At 43.8% G+C, this 21,099-nt stretch overlaps 1 protein-coding gene across 5 annotated transcripts in view; it reads right to left on the bottom strand.

Moving 5' to 3' along the window:
* The window catches only part of LOC147894455 (dyggve-melchior-clausen syndrome protein), a 99,434-nt gene that overhangs the window by 25,962 nt on the left and 52,373 nt on the right, over positions 1-21,099 (bottom strand). For all 5 annotated transcript variants that reach the window (XM_087384470.1, XM_087384471.1, XM_087384469.1 and 2 more), the window contains 3 exons: positions 5,265-5,354; positions 5,040-5,159; positions 4,859-4,950 (listed from right to left, as the gene is read on the bottom strand). In XM_087384470.1, coding sequence (XP_087240596.1) covers positions 4,859-4,950; positions 5,040-5,159; positions 5,265-5,354 — 302 coding nt within the window. The remainder of the gene's footprint in view (positions 1-4,858; positions 4,951-5,039; positions 5,160-5,264; positions 5,355-21,099) is intronic.

Genomic DNA, 21,099 nt, shown 5'->3' with positions numbered 1-21,099 from the left:
CCAAAGTTCAAATCGCACATTCGAGTTCTTCATCTGTATAGCTTCAGCTGTACTGCATGGCATGCGTTCAAGTGCTTTAGCCGTGGCTCGTACCATACGATGTACATCGACGTGATTGAGCTACATGTTTGCAAGCATGGTTGACACGTACGATCACGTTCGATACGTACCATTCAATATTAGTACGGTACTAAACGAACTAAAAAATCTTAGGCGTACGTCCGATGGTACGTTCGATACCTTTAAAAAAAGACAAAGATTTTAGAGTTTTGGAGTAGGTACTTGTACAAGCTTTAAAACTTGTACAAAACATGTAATATAGGTGCTTGATGGAGATAGAGGGACAGAGATGAAGATGCTTGATGCAGCTTGAGCCTCGTCACTTGTTGGAGATGGAGAAGGGAGAGTCCAGACTCAGAGTCAAAGGTAGATGCTTAGTGTGAGATCATAGTGAGGAGAGAGGGGGTTGATATGGAACCTTGCCATTTGGGAGGCCCAAAATCAATTCGGCAGAACCACCACCAATAACAAAACCAATCATCCAAAACAAACGAATGCAAAAAAACAAACAAACAAACAAACACACACACACACACACACACAAACAAACATAACGTACGGATCGTACGGTACCGTACGGAACAGAACGGAACGTTCTGTACGTTAAACGAGGGGAACCATGTTTGCAAGCATGACGGCCAAATAGGCTTAAACGAATTGCTTCAGCCTTCAATCGTCTTGTATGACAAACACATTATTTGATGCCGACGAATCTTTCTACATTTGCATGCTTGTCGTTGGCAACTACTGCTCCTTTCAATCCATTATCAACGCTCAAGCACAACCTTGACCAATGAGCAATGATTGGGTGTTGTTGCAAGCAAGTAGGCTCTACAGTCTCGACTCTTTTCTAGCTCCCCCACGCAGCACAAGGTTCAAGGATCAAGAAATTCCATTCTCTAGAATCCACGCTCCTGCAAAGCTTAGAAGATCCTTTTGCATCTGATAAAGAGTCCTACTAGATTTATTTATCAGGTATGTGCAAGTGGGATAGCTTTTCTCGCTTCTCGTAGCCTTACAACCTTTTCTCTTAGATATTGTGAGTAATTGGACCTGCATGTGACAGATCACAACTTCAGCATTTAGCCTTTGTTCCTAATTCTTAACTCAAAGTTCAAGAATCACAAGTGAAGAAAATGGGCCGTTCAAAAGATCCTCTTTGGTAGTAGGTGGATAGGAGTCATATGGTGCATCGGGGACCAAGAAGTGAAAATGCAAGCACTGTGGGTGCACCTTTTGTGGAAGTGTGCCTCATGTGAGGACACATTTTCTTGGCATCTCCGAGAGAGGAGTGAATGGATGTGTAGGATCTGTCCCGAATGATATTGTCGTTAATGTAGGAGATGCTATATCAGTACATAAATCTCCTCTTGGGTGTCAGAGTGCAAGTCTTTCATTGAGTGTTGCATGTGGACCACCACCTATGCTTTTGTTATCCCCCACTTCATTACCTTCACAAAGTGTATCTACAGCGGTGCATGCAGCCCCATTAAACGCAATAAGGGAAAGGAAAAGCACCGCTTTAGGCAGGATCTTTACGATACCTGCATGCAGAGAGGCTTGAAGCAGAGAAGGAGCTTCAGCCTATTAAGGCAGCATGAAGCAGATATGGATGCCCTATCTTATCTGATGGGTGGTCACATACAAAGAGGAGGCCTCTAATCAACATCCTTATGTCATTGTAGTGTAGGCACTATGTTTCTCAGGTCCAAAGATGCGGCCAATGACTTTGATATAGGTGATTACATTTATGGTCATATTAAGACGGCTATCGAGGATGTGGGACCTCAAAATGTAGTGCAGGTCATCATTAATAATGCTAGTAATTGTCAACGCATGGATGCACTGATAGGTTGAGTATAACTAAGTTCTTTATGGTGTGCATGTACTTTGCCATATGGGCCCTTCTAATTGCCTTTATTTGATTGCTTAGACTCATTACTATGTGTTATCACCTATGGTTTGCACCGCAAGTACCTACAAATTTCCCATATAAAGCAATAGATTGAGTTTGGATCTCCTTATTAAGGATATAGGCAAGCTTCCATGGGTAGCCACGGTGGTTGATAAGGCATGAGCTTTAGTGCTTTCATTACCAAAAATCTTAGAACCCTTGCTATTTTCAACACATTGGAGATTCTGGAGCTTTTCATTATCTTGGCACACTTGGTAAAAGTGAAGGCCAATTTGCAACGCATGGTTATGAGTGCAATGGATAGGATGGGATAAGTCTAGGAAACCAAAGGTAAAGGGCATTTGAGAACGACATATTTTTTGGCATGCAATTGAGGAATCATTGGCATTGTAAAACCTCTCTTTATTAGGATTGGTACTTGAGTTCATGGAAAAGGTTGGAAAGGCAATGAAAGATCGCACTTGGTTTCAGAGAGACAAGTCGAAGTAACAAGTTTCAGTTTTTGATGCTCAAATGCCTTTCTTTGTATTAGCTGAGACTTTCTTTTACTTGAAATTTCATATTTGTTATGGCTGGCTATGAGAGATCATGGATATATGGGAGACTAGATGGAATAAGTTTCATAGGGAAATCCATGCGGTGGGCCATATTTTGCACCCTCTATGGAGGAGGGAGGGGATCAAGTTTCTAGAGAGAGCACACCCTGATGCGAGTCAATAGAACTCCATCGAGAATGAGCTCCCTGCATTCAAAAAGTCCTTTGGGGAGTTTGGTACAACTCGTGCATGCATCCGTGAGGCCCAGTTGAGGCCTGTTTCATGGTGGGTCAACTATGGCAAGAGCACTCCGGCCCTGAGTCTGCTTGCCACCATTTAGTCCTCTCACAAGACTGCTCATCTAATGCATGTGAGAGGAACTGGAGTGTATTCTCCCTTATACACACCAAGATAAGGAATAGACTATCCACTGCTCAACTTGAGAGGTGAGTATCTCTGCTAGCTAGTTAGTACTTTCAATTTACTGCATCTGAGTCCTAACTGGCTCACTCATAGCTGATTTCATATTGGTATGTGAAATTTGAACACTTGGAACTTTGCTATCATCTATGTAGTATGATACTTGTCTTGAATCTTGACTCTTTAATATTTGCTATGGTTGGCAACTGTGTCCTAAATTCTAAATCTGAATCCTGCAGGCTGCTATTCATTTATGGATAATGCTATGTACATTTTATCTTACAATTGTCCTTGAAACTTTAATGATAAATCTGATGGTGAAATTTTGATGGCTGGCTTCTATTCTACATGTTTATGGTAGTATTACTAGTATTTCTGCATGTTTATCATCATCTGAACATATTATATATATGTGGGACATATTTTTAGACATTTTGGGCACTAGAGAGAACAACTAGGGTTTACTGTTTGAAACGTTTCACGTTTCACTTTTCGAAACGTTTCTGTGACTATGGTGCTACCTCTTCCAAAAAAGTTTTAGTAAAATCTTTAAGATCAATAGTCGATCTCCCAATCTCTCCTTCTAACAACACCATTTTGTTCTCGAGTGTGAGCTATCATGAGTTGGTGATTGATCTCTTGGGATCTACAATGCATGTCAAACTCTGGACGTCAACTCACCCCCGCTTGGTTTGCCCTGAAAGTGTAAAGCTTCTTTCCAAATTCATTTTACACCATGAATAGCCACAACCTTATTTTTTCCAATTTCTCTAGAACTAAACCTATATCTTCCTATGAAAGTCGCTTCTCATCATCTCAACTTTGGATTTCTCACCTGAAAATTGGTTTTGGAGCTAGTAGTTCCGTGTGGCTGGTGTTTCGCGGTCTGTTTCTAAAAGAACCGGGAGCTCAGCTTGGCGAAGGTGTCGAAAAAAGCCAACGCAACGAGGTGGCTTCCTTCCTGCAATGTGCCTTTTAGGCAAAGGCAAAGCGGAAGGGGCTCATCAATGAAAGTTAGGATAAGAGATGAGTCGCTCGTATATGTCATGTAACTAGAGGCACCATTGTCCATATACCATACATTATCTAGATCGAATACCACATTGGCTTGATTGTGTCTCTTCAATAATGATGAATAGATAAACAATGGTAACCTTGCAACTGATCTTTTGTTTTTGTTGTTTCCATCCTTCTTATCGGATGCCGTCTTTCTTGGATCTGCACTCCTTGGAGTAGTGCCCTATCTTGCTGCAGTACAAACACTCGATCTTCTTTTTCTTCTTGAAATAATTCAAGGATTCATCCCTTCTATGCAGCCCCTAGCTTCCCTTACCCTTTGCTTGGGCATTGAATGCCTTGTCATCATTGCGCCTTCGTACATCTTCATTAGCACAATGTCATCCCCTCTTCTTTAGTGCAACTAACCAAGAGGGCAAGGCCTATACCATGGAGATAAATTTATGCCTGGAGTGGAGATGGAAAAAAATGTGCCTTGAATGGAGAAGGGATATACTTGCAAAAGAACAGAAAATGATACTCATAGGCTAGAAAACCCCAGTTTAGACTTGATCTCTAGCCAAACCCGCAGAAACAATATTCATTCGAATAAGGACCCAACTGCCTCAAGTAAAGTCGTTTCATCAGAAAGCCATTGGAAGGAAAAAATTCTCTCAAGACTGCATACATTTTTGTACGCCTGAACAATCTCATATTTTCATGTGCTCGCTGAGCCTTCATGGGAGGATTCACAAAGGACTCTTAAAATACTAGCTTCTTGTTTGTATATACAGAGACATCTTAACTGCTGAAGAACATTGTACACAAGAGTTGCACTTGACTAGTGATGCAGACACAAAAAGGAAGAATACGCACACCTTATACAATTTTAAGTTCAAAAAAAGTAAAAACTAAAACTTTCGTAACTCACCTGCGAGACACAACAAGCTGCCAAACATAGGGAACAAAGAATTCCTCAGGGTGAAGCTCCTCTTCGTATGTAAACCGCAGCTGCGTAAACATCTGTCAATAAAACAACTACAGATATGAGGTGTTATTTTAATCAGCAAAAGATACACATTGAAGCCAAAAAGTTATTGAATTTTTTTCACCTTCATGCCTTCTCCTCGCCAAGATCTTGTGTTGGCAATGATTACTTGAAGCACCTTTTCAACTGACCATTCTCCTTCACTATTTTGAGCATCCATTCGAGCATTGAAGAAATCCAGAACCTTTTAGGAAAGATTTTAGCAAGTTAAATATGTTTAAGATGCACCTTTCAGTAAATCCTCAAGACATGATTATAAGCATGGTAAGTTGTAGGCAAGGATGATCACTGTGTATATATTCTCTATGAGCTCATAAAATCGAGGATGGTCGCGAAAAGGCTGAAAGAGCTCTTGCCGATGAAGAAGCGCATATACCACCTGCTACATCAAAAGCACCCCATTCATAAGAACATGCACTTCTTCCAAGATCATCTAGCTAAGAAAATCCAGCAAGCCCAGCTCCACTTGATATTAGCAAGCTTTTGTGGAAATTTTTCAAGTAACAAAAGAATGGGCTTTACTTGGTGGATTGAGGGAAAACAGGATGTAATGACAACTAGGATCCTTATGCAATGTCAAACTCAAACCCATGGATATTTACAATAAAAATCTAATTCTAGCATCACCGCAAATGTTACTTCATGCATGCAACAAAGTAATTCTAGCATCACCACAAATGTTACTTCGTTCATTGCCCTTTATTCCGTATGCTTTTCCCCACCAAAAAGAGCCACTTTTACAATGTGCTTTCAAGACAACATGGTGATCAGCTATTATGTAGAGCACTGAAACCAACTGCTCTAGCTCATTGGCTAAGGTAAACATAGAACAGACAAAATCGACCCCTTGATCTTTTCAAAAGCTCCTTTTTCCCAAGTGGTTTTGTGCAACTATCTACAATATTATCTTGTTTGTCACAATTTTGCAATATGATGTCACCAATCTGCACTCTTTCCATGATGAAGTGCTCTCTAACGTCCATATGCTATATTCTAAAACGATAAGCTGAATTCACAATAGATTATTTGTTGGTTGTGTTACAAAATAATATGCATTGAAAGTAATATCTAATGTACATCAAATTGCTTCATATGCACCTGTTGTCAAAGCTCCAAACTCTCCTTCTGTCGATGATAAAGAAAACTATTGCATGTTGGACCTTATGAAAAATACACAACCCTATGTAGATCTTCTCTTATTATGATCAATTGTATAACGATTATTACAAAATCCTCGTAATCTAGTTTGACTACCTCTTTATTCAACCCTAAGTCATTTGTGTCTCTAATATATCTCAAAACGTTTTTAGCTAGAGTGAGCTTGTTTAGCTTTGACATATACAATGACACTGACTTGACAACATAACAAATATTTGTTCTTGTAATTCTCAAGTAAATAAGTGAACCACTCAGCTTATCCGTAGCAGGCTTGTCTTGATCTTGAACCAATTTGATAATCTCTTCTATAGGTTCGCAACAATCTTGGAAGCTTGCATGTCATATTTCTTCAATAAGAAGAAGTCATATTTGTGCTGACTCTTGAAGGTTGATTATGAATCTCTCTACAATCCAATTCCAAGGCAATAATACATGCTTCCTAAATTTATTAAATCAAACTCTTCAAATGAATCCTTCTTCACTTTTATAATTAAATCCTCGTTGCTACCTGTCACTATAGATCATCTACATACAAAAGTGCAATAGTCATCTCAATCTTACTTTAGGTACTTGTTTCAATCCATATTTGGTTTTTTCTAACCAGTAAACCTTTCACATCTCTCTTTGGGTAACGCATGTAACTTCTTTATTTAAAAAATGCATTTTTAAGTCTACTTGATACGTATTCTATTCCTTGACTGTTACCAAAGACCTGATTGAATCCATGTTTGCAACTAGGGCATATGTTTCTTCGTTATCTTCTCCATATTACAAAGCACAAAGTCTTGCTACTAGCTTGGCTTTGTACCATTCGACTTCTATATTGTATTTGTCCTTCAAAATCCCCTTATTTTCAATTTAATTTCTTGTTTGAAGGTGAATTACAAAATTTTCAAATATCGTTTCTATATAAAGCTGTTGGAGGTCAACATCTCCTGATGTCACCTTAGAGAGAGAGGGCCTTGCTTCTGGGTGTGCCCGCCCAGTGAGTGAGGATAGCATAGAGAGTGAGGGCCTCTGTTGTGGGTGTGCCCACCCCGTGTGTGTGTAGGTTAGTGTGGCTGTCCAATACCTCAAGCTGAGCCTATGGTGGCTCCCAAGCATGGTACGGAGGTGCGGGGGCCACCTTGTTGGCAATGGGCTAGGAGGCATGAACCCTCTGCAATAGGCAGCCCTTCAGGCGGGTTGGCCCACCTGGCCTGGTCGGCCCACAAGCTGCAGGGGGTCGGCTCCCTAGGAGCCCTTTTATAGGGCTGTGTGCCCAGCCCTATATGCTGGAGTCAGCCCTCATAGGGGCACTGAGTCGGCCTGCTTGCTGCAGCCGACTGGAGGAGGGTGAGGGGCTATATATAGGCCCCTCCTCACTCCTTGTTTGAGCATCTGGTGGAGCAGTTCAGTCCACCACAGAGTGGAGCCTGGCAGAGGTGCAGAGCCAGCCCACAAAATCACTTGAGGAGCAGGGTAGTGGAGCAGTTCATCCACTCCCTCGTGCTCCCATTCTTTTGGTTCCTAAGCTCTGTGTTCTGAGCTCTCGAGCAGCCCGTTGTTTCCAAGATTTTCCTCTAGCTGTAGCAGGGTTTTCTCCAGAGATCACTTGCAGTTCTCCTGTGCCTCTCTCTCCTTTCAATTGTTACGCCTATGACCACGTATACTCCAGCCTTCTAGACGCACGAGGCAAGCGCTGCCAGCAGGCTTTCCAGATATGGAGGATTGCTTGCTTGTTTGTGGCAGCCGGACCTGCCGATCAGGTGCGCCGACCAAGGAATAATTTATCAAGGCAAGCTTTCAGGCAGAACCTCGAGCCACGAGGAGTTGTTCCCGCTGACTCAAGTGGCAGTATGTGAGAGTACTTGTTTATCTTTTTGACCTACATGCAAGGTGGGAGAGAGATGGCGGATGAATGCAAGGTGGGAGAGAATGCTATGTGAGATTCACAATGAAGGGTGATACCCTTTCATTAATGTCCCTTGAGATCACTCAAGTTCCATCTTTCCATTTACACCTTAGCCTATAACCCATGTGTCTACCATTCAAGGCACGTTAACGGACCCTTCCCTTCCTATTGCCCCTAGGACCTAGACACATGCGTGCACATCTTTATTAATACAATTAGTGTTACATGTCAAGTTTGATGCCGTCTGAAGCAGTGGCTCCAGCTTGACTAGTCCTATCTCCTCGGATGATCCACTACCATAACAGTTCGGTCGGTGTCCATCATAAATATAAATACATGTTACGCCATTGCTGTATATATTATAATAAGGTTCTAATATCTACTAATTGAAGATTAGTGATTTCTCGTCATGATAGTCCAGCCTGCTTGAATGGGCAGAAGTCCTCTTATGGATCCTCTCTTGTCTCTTTCTCTTGCATACGCTTTTCTCTTTTACTTTTGCATTTGCATCACCTCTTCATAATCTGCAAATAGTCTGCTCTTGGTAGTACACGATCTCTTCTGAATCAGAACTTAAATGTCATCTTAAGTTCTAGTTCCTTGTAATGCTGAAGTACCACTGCAGTGCCTCTTCGATATCTCTGCATGCTCATAATCCTCTTCTAAATACCAAGATGCTGAAATCTCTTCATAATATGCTCAATAAGCTGAAACATATTATCAACAACTGGTCAGTATTAAAAAGATTCTCTCACCCAAATGTTTTATTGAACTAGGTAGACCTTGGTTATACATGATTTTGCAATGGAGAACTCCTTGGTCTACAGAAACTATAGAACATCGCTCTCAAGTCTTCTATTTCATCCCTATTCATCCTATAAGACGCTCTACGTGGAGGAAAAAAACATTTGTTCTCTATCCATTCTCCATAATGATTATTTATCTACTCTCTATCCAATTCATAAATGGATAGCATTTACTCTTGGTTCTATGTTCACCTCAGATACCTAGAATGAGGAGGTAGAAGCCTCACCCTCCTGCTTGGATGCTTTGCCTTTCCCTTTATAGAATTGGTTTGGCTAATAGAGGAGGACGTTTATGTCATGGATGCCCAGGCTTATCCTTCTTACATCCAAAATATTTACCCTCCTTAATCAGCTTTGTCTTCTCATCGTCAGAGTCCATTAACCCTTATCCCAAGGAAATGTGTCCCATTTTTTTATAACCCCACCAAATATAACTGAGCTACATGATATAGGAATGGCAAGTGTGAGAATGACCAAAGCATTTCCCAATCCAATTAGCATCACAAAATAAAAGGGAGATCACTTTCATTTTTGCTCACCCACTACAGATTGAGATTGCAATACGAGAGCTTAATAATAGAGCAATCACTGGCAACTAGTCGGTATTACGCCCACTAGATGCAGAGTCTGAGACTAGGATTTAGTCTTTAGATGAGCCTCTTTTTGGAAGGGGATTACATTCAAGAAGAGACCATATATGAGTGTGGATTTTTCTTGATCCAATTGTTCTCACCAGAGAATTGAGATGTCCCACTCACTTCTTCAGAGCTCCCTATCTAGGACCTCACTTGGTTTTCCACATACCTTGGTACCAAGGCTTCACAATAGAGAACATAGAGACAACATTATATCCCAGATCACATTGCCATTCCCAAGCATGCCTCAGAAGTACAAGAGCGTCCTCTCCTCAATCGCATCCAGGTTTGAGATTGTCCTTGAAGCTTCCAACCAAGATTTCCACTTCGGTTCTCATGGATAATGGCGTGCCAAATGTTTATTGGTAGCCAAGGACCCCTCTATCTTACCCTCTAGCATCTTTCCAGAGGCTTGTTACTTCAGCAAGTGGAGGTTGCCGCATTACAAGGACAATGTCATCCTTTAGGGGGCTTGGCCATTTGGTGAAGGCATGCCCTATGTTCCCCAGTCATCAAGGGGGAGGGCAAGGGGTAAAGTCAAGGCAATAGCAAGAGACCATCCCTCCTCCGCAACCAATAGTGTTGGCCTTCGCATTCCCAAGATCACCCACGAATTGGCTTGGATCCTAGTCCAAAACAAAAGAAAGAAACTAAGCAAAGCAAAATGCAAAAAGAAAAGCAAGAAGACAGAGCCAAGCTATGAGGCAAAGACTGACACCCATGGTCATAGACCCTCCTCTGTCACAGGTTCAAGACAAAAGCAGGGGGTAGAGGTACCTTTGGAGAGGTATGCTCAACAAGCAAGAGGATCACGCGAGATGGAGGCATGAACACCCCTCCCTCCCGATGGGTGAGGCGGTGATCCCTCCCCCTTCATGGCTGAGCAAACAACTTCGTCGTCGGCATTACCCCCGACAAAGCCGCCAAATGTGGTGATCCCTATTGAAGCGCATGATTCCTTTGTTAGAGGTCAACATCTCCTAATGTCACCTAGAGGGCCTTGTTTGTGGGTGTGCCCGCCCAGTGAGTGAAGCTAGGATAGATGACTGAGGGCCAGTGTTATGGGTGTGCCCGCCAATAGGGTTGGCAAGCTACCCAGTGTTGGAGGGGTTGTTGCCCACGTGCGGGTCTCTTCAGGGCCTTCTTGAGGCCTGCTGCGCTGCCGCGTGGCATCCCCTTTTGAGGCCCCTAGGGAGTCAACTCCCTTATGAGCAGGTCAGTTGGAGGGCAGAGGGCACAGCCCCTTCATATAGGCTCTACAGATCCCGGTGGAGAGCTAGGAGCAGCCAGCTCTAGAGCCTAGCCTGTCGGTTGCCAGGCCCATGCATTAGGGCCTTGTGCAGCCCCATATAGGGGGCTGTCTGGGTCGGCCCCCTAGGGCTGTGGGTCAGCCATGTAGGCAGCTGGTCGTCCCAACCCCTTGCTGGCTGACTAGGAGGCTAGGGGCTATTTATAGGCCCCCCCCAACTTGAGCATTCATTACTTCATTGCAGGGTCTGGCAGAGGTGCAGAGCCAGCCCAGTTAGCACTTGAGGAGCAGGGCAGTGGAGCAGTTCATCCACTCCCTTGTGCTCCCTTCTACTTGGTTGTAGAGCTGTTTGTTTTGAGCTCTCAAGCAGCCCGTTGGTTCCGAGGTTTTCCCCCAATTGTGGCGGGGTTTTCTCCAGAGATCACTTGCAGTGCTCATGTGCCTTCCTCACCTCTCTCTCCTTCTCAATGAGGTGTGTGATGTTGGGGTAAAGGCACATTGCCTACCCTTAATTAAAAGAATTAAAGATAGGACACCTATGACTGTCTTAAGACAGTCATAGAATAAACCTAATCCTAATATAACATAAGTGAGTTTGTGGTGTGGCTCACTCATCACTTCACACCCGCACTATTGTGTCTCTCTCACTCTCACTCTCTTGCTCACTTCCTCTCCTCTCTTCCCCCTCTCAACTGGTATCAGAGCCTCTCCCTAGCCACACCTCCTCTCCCTAGTCTCATCTGCCTTTCAAATCCGTTCCGTACGGCCGATCCGTACGGCCGTACGACGTCCGTACGACCGTACGGACAGATCTAGACCACTCGACGGTACAGCGGCGGTGTTTTTCCTGTTCGCAGGCTGCTAGGGCGGCACATTTTGCAGCTAGGGCGGCGCATTTCGAGGGCATCAGAGCGGCGCAGGCGGGCGCATTTCGGCGCAGATCTGCAGGTCGCTGGTCGCGGGTGGCGCCGTACACATGAGCTGCTAGCTGCAGCTCGAGGCATTACATCCAGCAAGCAGCCAGCTGCTTCATAGCAGCTGCTACTAGCTGCTAGATCCTTGAGGAGTGCGTAGGCGCCGCCAGCCTGCTGCAGTCCAGCAGCATAGCTGCTGTGCTATACAGTACATCAGCTGTACGGACTGTCCGTACAGTCGTACGGACAGCCGTACACAGGTACGGACGACAGACTGTCCCAGGTACGGACGACAGTCCGTCTGCAGATACACAGGGGTTGGCGTCGAACGCAGGACTTGGTGTTTTTTGCTGCAAAGTTTTTTTTGGGGAAGCGCGTGCTACAAGAAGTACAGCAGGAGTTTCTATGCATTTACTGAGTGAAAATCTCAGTTTTGGGTGATTTTATCAAAGGGCTTTTGCCTGGATGTGTATGCAGTATATGCCTTGAGGCAGTGTGTATCCAGGGAGCACACATTTGCTTTATTTCCGCAGTGCATTTGGTGACATTTGTTGCAGGTCACATTCTTTGTACGCACTTTGAAAATCTCAGTTGAGCCACGCTTGGTCAGGGCGCATCGAGTTTACTCGGTCCCTAACTGCCCATCGTTGACAGTGCTCAAAAGATTTTCTTCCTGGTGTCTGTACGTTGTGAGTTGTGTTGTTACCGAGTACACAGAAGCAGTCTCTGCATTACACATTGTCAGGTATAAGTGTCAGAGAGGTTTCATTTTGCATGCTACCTCAGTGTTGAGGTGTTCTCCACTTGATTCAGGTGTCAGATCAAGGGGCTTTTGCCCAGACTTTGTTTGATAGCACTTGGGTTACCGACAGAGATCTTCAGATGCATTTTCTCCCCTTGGTATAAGGGTGATTGCTTGGGATTTATCCCATTTACTGTTGCAGGTTTTTGTGACAGGCTGAAGGGTCACTTACTGTTTTTTGGGGTGTCTGTCAAGTGGTTTCTGCAATTTGAGTCAGTGACATACCTCATCTGAGGTGGGAGAAGTGATCAGTACAGTCAGTACAGCAGTGTTTACAGCAGTGTTGGTGGTTTTGTCAGATAATTATGCACTGTTAAGCTCTTGTTGAGCAGCAGCAGCAGTCTGAAATTACTGTTTTTATGCCTTTTTGAGCTCAGAACAGTTTGTCAGAAGGTACAGTATTTGCAGGGACATTTACTGTTTTGCTGCAGATTTTACTGACAGTAAAAACAGCACCTTTGAGAGTGCTTCTGGCTCTTGAATAGAGCAGGCTTTTCTGAGAAATCAGAACTTTTTTATTCAGTCTTTTTACTTCCAGGGAGTCAGGTACTTTCCTCATCTGATATGGCATCAGGAGGAGGTGATTCTTCAATTCTGAACATAAAGAAACTGGAAGGAGCACATAACTATGCATTATGGGCAGAACAGTGCTTGAATGTTCTTCTGTTAAAGAAGATTGCTAAGCCCATAAGGGTAAAGGGTGTCAAGCCATCTGATATGGCAGCTGATGACTGGGAAGAGCTTGATCTGTCTGCGAGGGCAGCTATCATGCTCACTATTTCAGACACTCTTGTGTTCAATGTACAGGCTGAAAAGACCTCTTATGGTCTATGGCAAAGACTAGAAGAACTGTATGCCCAAAAGAGCTCAGCCAGTAAGGTTTATTGGCTGAAGAAGCTGGTCGATCTTCGCATGAAGGAAGGTACAGCTATGACCTCACACTTGAGTGAGTTCAATGCTATCTTTACACAGCTGATTGCACAGGGGTTGAACCTTGATGAGGAGTTCAAGGCTACTTTCTTGTTGTGTACTCTTCCTGAGAGTTGGGACACTTTCAAGACCACCCTGTCAAACTCAAATGCCACTCTTATTTATGCTGATGTAGAGAGCTCTCTCCTTATGGAGGAGATGAGCAGGAAGAATAATGCGGGCAGCAAGTCTTCAAGTGCTTTGCAGGTACAGGACAGAGGCAGGACTCAGCAGAAGGGGAGATCTGCTAGTAAGTCCAAATCCCGTAGTCAGTCCCGTGGCAAAAAGGACATTGAATGCTTTTATTGTGGCAAGAAGGGACATGTGAAGTCGAAGTGCTTCAAGTTCATACGGGATCAGAAAGCCAAGAAGGCTGAAACGAAGGATGCAGGAAATGCAAGCAAAGGCAAAGGCAAGGCCAAGGCAGATGACTTGGATGCAGTGAATGTTGCAGCAGAGGACAGTGACAGTGACATACATGATGTTTTATGCTCTTCTGCTGTAATAGCACATGCTTTGGTTATTGATGGCCATGACATGCATACCTGGCTCTTGGATTCAGGTGCCTCTTTTCATGTTACACCTCATAGGGAGTGGTTTACTTCCTACACAGGTACTCATGGAGTTGTTCATCTTGGGAACAACTATGCATGTCAGATTGCAGGGATTGGCAGTATACAGATAGTACTTCCTGATGGACAGTCATTTATGCTTGATGGTGTTCGCCATGTGCCGCAAATCAAGAAAAATCTGATTAGCACTGGCTTATTGGATGACACTGGTTACCACACCACATTTGGGGATTCCAAATGGGTGATTACTGATGGCCATACTGTAGTGGCTGAGGGTTTTAAGAGTGATACCTTGTACCCTCTTTATGTTTCCAGTGTGGGTAATCATGTTGTTGCCATAACCGAGCTGCCAAAGGTTTCATTGTGGCATAGCCGGTTGGGACACATGTCTGTTAAGGGAATGCAAGAACTGTCACGTTTGGGTTATCTGCCGCCTCTCTCTTTTTCAGATTTGCCTACTTGTGATCATTGTATTTTTGGCAAGCATTCTGTGACTCCTCATAGGAGGAGAACTCCTCAGAATAGAGCACCACTTGATCTAGTGCACACTGATTTGTGTGAGATGCCACAGTTATCACTAGGGGGTGCCAAATATTTTATTACTTTCATTGATGATGCCACACGTAAGGTGTGGGTCTATTTCTTGAAGCATAAGGGAGATGCCCTAGATGCTTTCAAGAGATTTGTCGCTCAGGTGGAGAATCGGACAGGTCGTAGGCTGAAATGCCTCAGATCCGATAATGGGGGTGAGTATGTGTCACATGCTTTTGTGCAGTTTTGCCAAGCTAAGGGCATCAAACAGGAACTCACAGCCCCTCATAATGCATCTCAAAATGGTGCAAGTGAGCGGATGAATCGAACTGTTCAGGAGAAGGTTCGATGTATGTTGTCTTATGCTGCATTACCCCATGGCTTTTGGGCAGAAGCCGTGCAAACAGCAGTTCACATTATTAACAGGTCACCAAATAAGGCTTTGGAGTTGAAAGTGCCAGAGGAGGTGTGGTCTGGCAAGCCACCCTCATATAAGCACTTACGGGTATTTGGCTGCGAGTGCTTTGCTCATGTACGCAAAGATCTACGCACCAAGCTGGATCCAAAGTCTATCAGATGCATCTTTATGGGATATGGTGATGAAGGTGAAATGGGGTACAGGTTATGGGATCCCGTTAAACGGAAGATTATACGCAGCAATGATGTCATCTTTAAAGAAGATAGTGTACACAAGGAACCCGTGCAACCTGTGGAATACAGGAGGGTTATTTATGATGATGTTGGACAGCCAAGAATGCCCATTTATATGCAGCAGCAGCCTGCTGCAGATCACCCTGTTCAAGAGGGTATACAGGCTGGAAATCAGCCAGATGATTTTGCCAATGATGTACCACTCGATATGCCAGCAGATGAAGCTGTAGCACAGCCAGATATGGTGGTACAGCCACCTGTCATTCATGAAGAACAGGCTGGACAGCAGCCTAATCCCGAACATTTTGTTAGGAGGAGCTCCCGTGCACAACGGCCTCCTGTCAGGTTTGTTCCAGGAGCCAATAATGTGGCTGATTTTATCATGTTGACAGATTGTGGTGAGCCTTCCAGCTTCAAGGAAGCTATGGGAAGAGCAGAGAAAAAGAAGTGGGAGAAAGCCATGCAATCAGAAATGGACTCCCTACTTCAGAATGATACATGGGACTTGGTGCAGTTACCTGCAGGCAGAAAGGTTTTGCCATGCAAGTGGGTTTACAAAGTCAAAGTGGATTCAAATGCTTTACCAAGGTATAAGGCCAGATTGGTTGCCAAGGGATTTAAGCAGGAGAAGGGCATTGATTTTGATGAGATTTTTTCCCCTGTAGTCAAGATGACTACTTTGAGAGCAGTGTTAGCTCTTGTTGCTCATGATGACATGGATTTATGTCAGATGGATGTGAAGACAGCTTTTCTTCACGGAGATCTCCATGATGAGATCTATATGAGTCAGCCAGAGGGATATGCTGTTAAAGGGAAAGAGCAGCTTGTATGTAAGCTCAAAAGGAGCTTGTATGGACTCCAGCAGGCACCAAGAGAATGGTACAAGAAGTTTGATGCCTTCATGCAGTCCCAAGGGTATCTTCGGTGTGAGACCGATCATTGCTTATACACCAAACGGGCAAAGGATGGCAGTTTGATGCTACTCATTCTATATGTGGATGACATGCTTATTGCCAGTAAATCTCAGCATGAGATTACTGCTTTGAAGAAACAACTGCATAAGTCTTTTGACATGAAAGACTTGGGTGATGCAAATCATATTCTTGGCATGCGTATTACTCGTGACAGGTCCAAGGGACTTTTGTTTCTGTCACAGAAAGAGTATATTAACAAAGTACTGCAGAGGTTTAAAATGGAGGGGGGGAAGTCCATTAGTACCCCGTTGCCTCCACATTTAAAACTCAGCAATAAGGACAGCCCCAGATCAGATGATGATAAGGCTGAAATGGCCAAGGTTCCGTATGCATCTGCAGTTGGATCTTTGATGTATGCCATGGTTGCCACTCGTCCGGATATTGCTTTTGCGGTGGGAGTCATCAGCAGGTATATGGCAAATCCAGGCAAGCGGCATTGGGAAGCAGTGAAAGGTGTCTTGAGGTATCTCAAAGGTACCAAAGACTTGTGCATATGCTATGGTAGGAAGGATGCATTGGTGCATGGTTTTACAGATTCAGACTATGCAGGGAATGCAGATAACCGGAAATCTACTACCGGTTATATTTTCACATTTGCAGGAGGTGCTATATCATGGGTGTCTCGGTTGCAGAAATGCGTTGCACTGTCAACCACAGAAGCTGAATATGTTGCAGCCACTGAGGCCTGCAAGGAAGCAATATGGCTTACTCGGCTGGTGGGAGATTTGGGCATTACAAGTGATATGCCAGTTTTGCATTGTGATAGTCAGAGTGCTATCATGTTGGCAAAGAATCCGGTCTTTCATCAGAAGACCAAGCACATAGAAGTGAAATATCATTTCATCAGGGAGGTACTGGAAGACAAGCGTCTTGAGCTTGTGAAAGTACATACTGATGATAATCCTGCAGATTTGCTCACTAAGAGCTTGCCTACAGAGCGGTTTGCACATTGTCGCCACATCATGGGATCAGGATGAGACCATTCTTACTTTATGGTCTAGTATACAGTAACTGTATATTGCTGTAATTTTTATTCTTTTCTCCCCTTTTGGCACATTGGCCTTTAGGTGGGAGGTTGTTGGGGTAAAGGCACATTGCCTACCCTTAATTAAAAGAATTAAAGATAGGACACCTATGACTGTCTTAAGACAGTCATAGAATAAACCTAATCCTAATATAACATAAGTGAGTTTGTGGTGTGGCTCACTCATCACTTCACACCCGCACTATTGTGTCTCTCTCACTCTCACTCTCTTGCTCACTTCCTCTCCTCTCTTCCCCCTCTCATGTGAGTGAGGCATACTATCTCTCTCTCTCTTCCATTCATTTCCGCTGCACTTCTCACATCCTCTCCAAGGGAGCCAAGGCTCACCTCTTTTTCTTCTTCCGTAGCTCCCACCCTCCTCTAGCTTCTCTACCTCCCCTTCTTCCGACTCCCATTCCTCTTCTCATTTGAAGCCAAGTGTGAGAACTAGGCCTCACACTTGGCTTCAAAATACCCAACAAACCCCCCTTCAGAGCGAAGGTGGTGAGACCCAAAACACAAAGAGAAAACCAATCTCCAACTACGCCGCAATACAGCAAAAGGATGCCTCATTGTGTGCACCTCCCATGCCACAATTATCCCTTCGGTCAGCTTGTGATCAACAGTTGAGACCATCACTCGGTCACAACACCCCTTGGCTCCTAACTAGTACAAGCTATGTTCCAAAAACTAGAACTAAGGCTCTCATACAAAAACTCAAATACAATCATTTTTCAGGGACTGCCCAGGGTAGGGACATAGAACCCTTATTGACACACGCACACAAAGGACAACTCAAAAAGCCCAATCCTCATTGACCTCGTCAAGATGGACTTGGGCAGTGCCAACAACAATTTCCTCAAATTCTTCTCTTTCTTAGGGTTCTTCTCTCCAACTAGTGTTCCTATTGTTCTTTCTCGTTTTTCTTGAAGCGAAAGTCTTTCTTGTGTCCGAACTTCTTGCAATAATGGCATTCGATCTTCTTTCCATCTTTCCGCTTGGAAGAAGATGTGTGTGCTCTATATGTGTCGTCAATGCTCCTCGTTTTGTCTTCTTTGCTCCTTCAGTCCTTCTCAAGAAGTAGTGCCCCCATATCTTCGAATGTGGTCATGTGACATAAAGCACTTCCAAAGAAGACTAGAAATGTGGTATATCTTCCACACTCTTGATCAAGACTGCCATCTTATCCTCATCATCAGGCTCACTCTTAAGACTAGTGAGTTGATTGATGATGGAGAACATAGCAGCTAGATGATCACTGATCTCATCGGATTCAAAGATTTTGTGTTCATAAAACTTTATCCTTAGAAATACCTTGGGATTGGTGATTCTATTACCAAAGATACCTTCGAGTTTTACCAATACTTAGTTAACTGAAGACTTGAAGTCAATATGATGTATAAGTGAGTCGGCAAGCCTAAGACCAATAATGGCAATGGCATGCTGATTTCGCTGCTTCCAAGTCTAAAACTCCTTGTTTCTTGTTGAAGGGACATTCTCGTCTCCCAAGACAATTTCCCATAATCCTTTCCCTCATCAAGGAGTTGCATCTTTGTTTGGGAACCTGTCCCTGTGAATCTCTCCAACGAGTACATAGAAAAGGAGGAAAGAGATGAAGACATAGAAAATTTTAGGGAGATCTTAACACAGCATGAAGACCTGCTCCAAAGAGACAAGCTGCACATTAGAATGCACAATATATTCTCCCTTTTCGCCATGCCTTAGCCATGGTACAATTGCCCACTTCTCACAACCAGGCCATTGAAACTCGATGGACATGTACATCCATGAAATCATGGATGCTGGAAAAATCCTTGGGCACTTCCTTGACATCACACCCACTAAATGAGGTCGTAGAATCCGAGCCTCCCCATGAGAGAGATGCTAGGGCAGGATTGAACCTAGGGGCTCTAATACCGTGTAGAAGATCATGGTAGAGGAGAACAAATGTAGAACACGAGACAAAGAAAACATTCTAGTACATGAGTTGTCTCATGTCACTGAAAGGTACCAACCTCGTCATAGGCTGAGGCAGCCTTATATTCCACACAATGATGATGTTACTGAGATGATGTCTTTTCAGATTTTCAGGATTGTTTCTCAGGTGCACTTCCTCAAGAATTACCTCCCAAGAGAGGGGGATTCCCTTCTTTCCTTTCACGGTTGGTAATGCCAGGAGGTTTCAGCTGAACGGTAGGGGTTGGATTCCCTCCAGAGCCCCCCATTGGGAAAGCTTCTTCATCACCGCAGACTTGCGTAGAAATTTCTGGAGGAGGCTCTGGAAATCCTCAGAAATAGAAAGATCACTCTTTTCTTTTGGCTTTCTATTCATGGAGGGATTGCAGTGAACCTGTGGAGATCACGATTTGGGGCTGATCCCACTTGTCCTCGATGCCATTCTGCAGAGGAGCCAGTGCGACATTGCCTTTGGGACTGCAGTCAGGCGAGGACTGTTTGGAAAGGGATTGCTCGGATACTCAGCATCTTTCACACTTCCCCTTTCTTCATGACTTGGGGCTCGGTCGCATGGTTATCTCTTACCGGGCCCCAGGTGTTTTATGAGGGTGAGTCTTCTTCTTGGACACTCTCGGTCCGCCGGCAGGTGATAGAGCCCTGCTCTCTACAGGATGTACCACTTACTCCCTTCAGAGCTTCTCATGTTTCAATGGACACCTCTTGGGAGATTTTGGCTAGCATTTCCTCTTGGCACATTTGGAGATCCAGATGTACTGAGGCCTTGGATGGCACCCAAATACACCCATTACAGGTGTTCACGGGTATTTGGTCTGACACGGTTCACACTTTGATAGCCATATGGGCTAGCATGCAGGGCCCTTCATGGGCAGCCTCTTCTAGAAGGACTATATTTCTTCGAGTTTGGAGAGGTTCTCCCTTTTTCTCGGAGGTTTCTACCGGATTGAGATGGCACTATCCGCCTCAATCCTTTCTTTTTTGCTCTTGAGCTTTTCGTGCATTGCATGATGTATCCCGTATGGAGCTTGCTCTAACGGTTTTTCTTTAATACTTAATAGAAGTCTCTTTTTGCAAAAAAAAAAGAATTACCTCCCAAGAGGCCCCAAGGATCATCAAATTGATATAATTCTAGGAAGCTCACCACCTAATATACCTCCCTATCGTGTCGGTAAGGCACAACAAGAAGAGATAATGTCACAAGTGAAGGAACTCTTGGAAAAGAAATTAATACAGCCAAGTAATTCTCCTTACTGTTCCCCTGTGTTGCTTGTGCAAAAGAAGGATGGCAGTTGGAGAATGTGTATTGATTATAGGGCTTTGAATAAAGTCACAATTAAGAACCGTTTTCCAATTCCACGCATTGATGATATATTGGATCGGTTGGAAGGTTCCTCAATGTTTAGTGGTATTGACCTTAAAAGTGGATACCATCAAATAAGGATACGGCCTGAAGATGTCTACAAGACTGCCTTCCGCACTTCATTTGGCTTATATGAGTTCCTTGTGATGCCTTTTGGTTTGACTAATGCACCTACCACTTTCAATAGAATGATGGACAGAATTTTTAGAGCACACAGAAAGTTTGTGGGCACTTTCTTCAATGACATCATTGTGTTCTCTAAAAATGAGCAGGAGCACAGGAAACACCTCACTATTGTGTTTCAAGAGTTGAAAAGACACAAGCTATTAATAAACACCAAGAAAAGTGAGTTCTTTATGCATGAGATTCATTTTCTCGATCATATAGTGCCAAAGGATGGAGTCAAGATGGATCCTGCAAAAGTTGAGGCCATAAGGAGTTGGCTAATTTTGAAAAATCTGCATGAAGTTAGAAGCTTTCTTGGGTTGTGTTCATACTATCGGAGGTTTATAAAGTACTTTGCAGAAATTGCTTCTCCCTTGCATGCTTTACAAAAGAAAGCTGTACCGTTTCAGTGGGGACCAAAGGAAAATGCAACTTTTGAAGAGCTG

The sequence above is a fragment of the Dipteris shenzhenensis genome, chromosome 14 (genome assembly GCF_047967505.1).
Source record: "Dipteris shenzhenensis isolate YYH24624 ecotype China chromosome 14, Dip_SZ_1.0, whole genome shotgun sequence".
NCBI classification, from domain to species: domain Eukaryota; kingdom Viridiplantae; phylum Streptophyta; class Polypodiopsida; order Gleicheniales; family Dipteridaceae; genus Dipteris; species Dipteris shenzhenensis.
The sequence above is the reverse complement of the archived record's forward strand: the minus strand, read 5'-3'. Positions and strand labels throughout refer to the sequence as shown.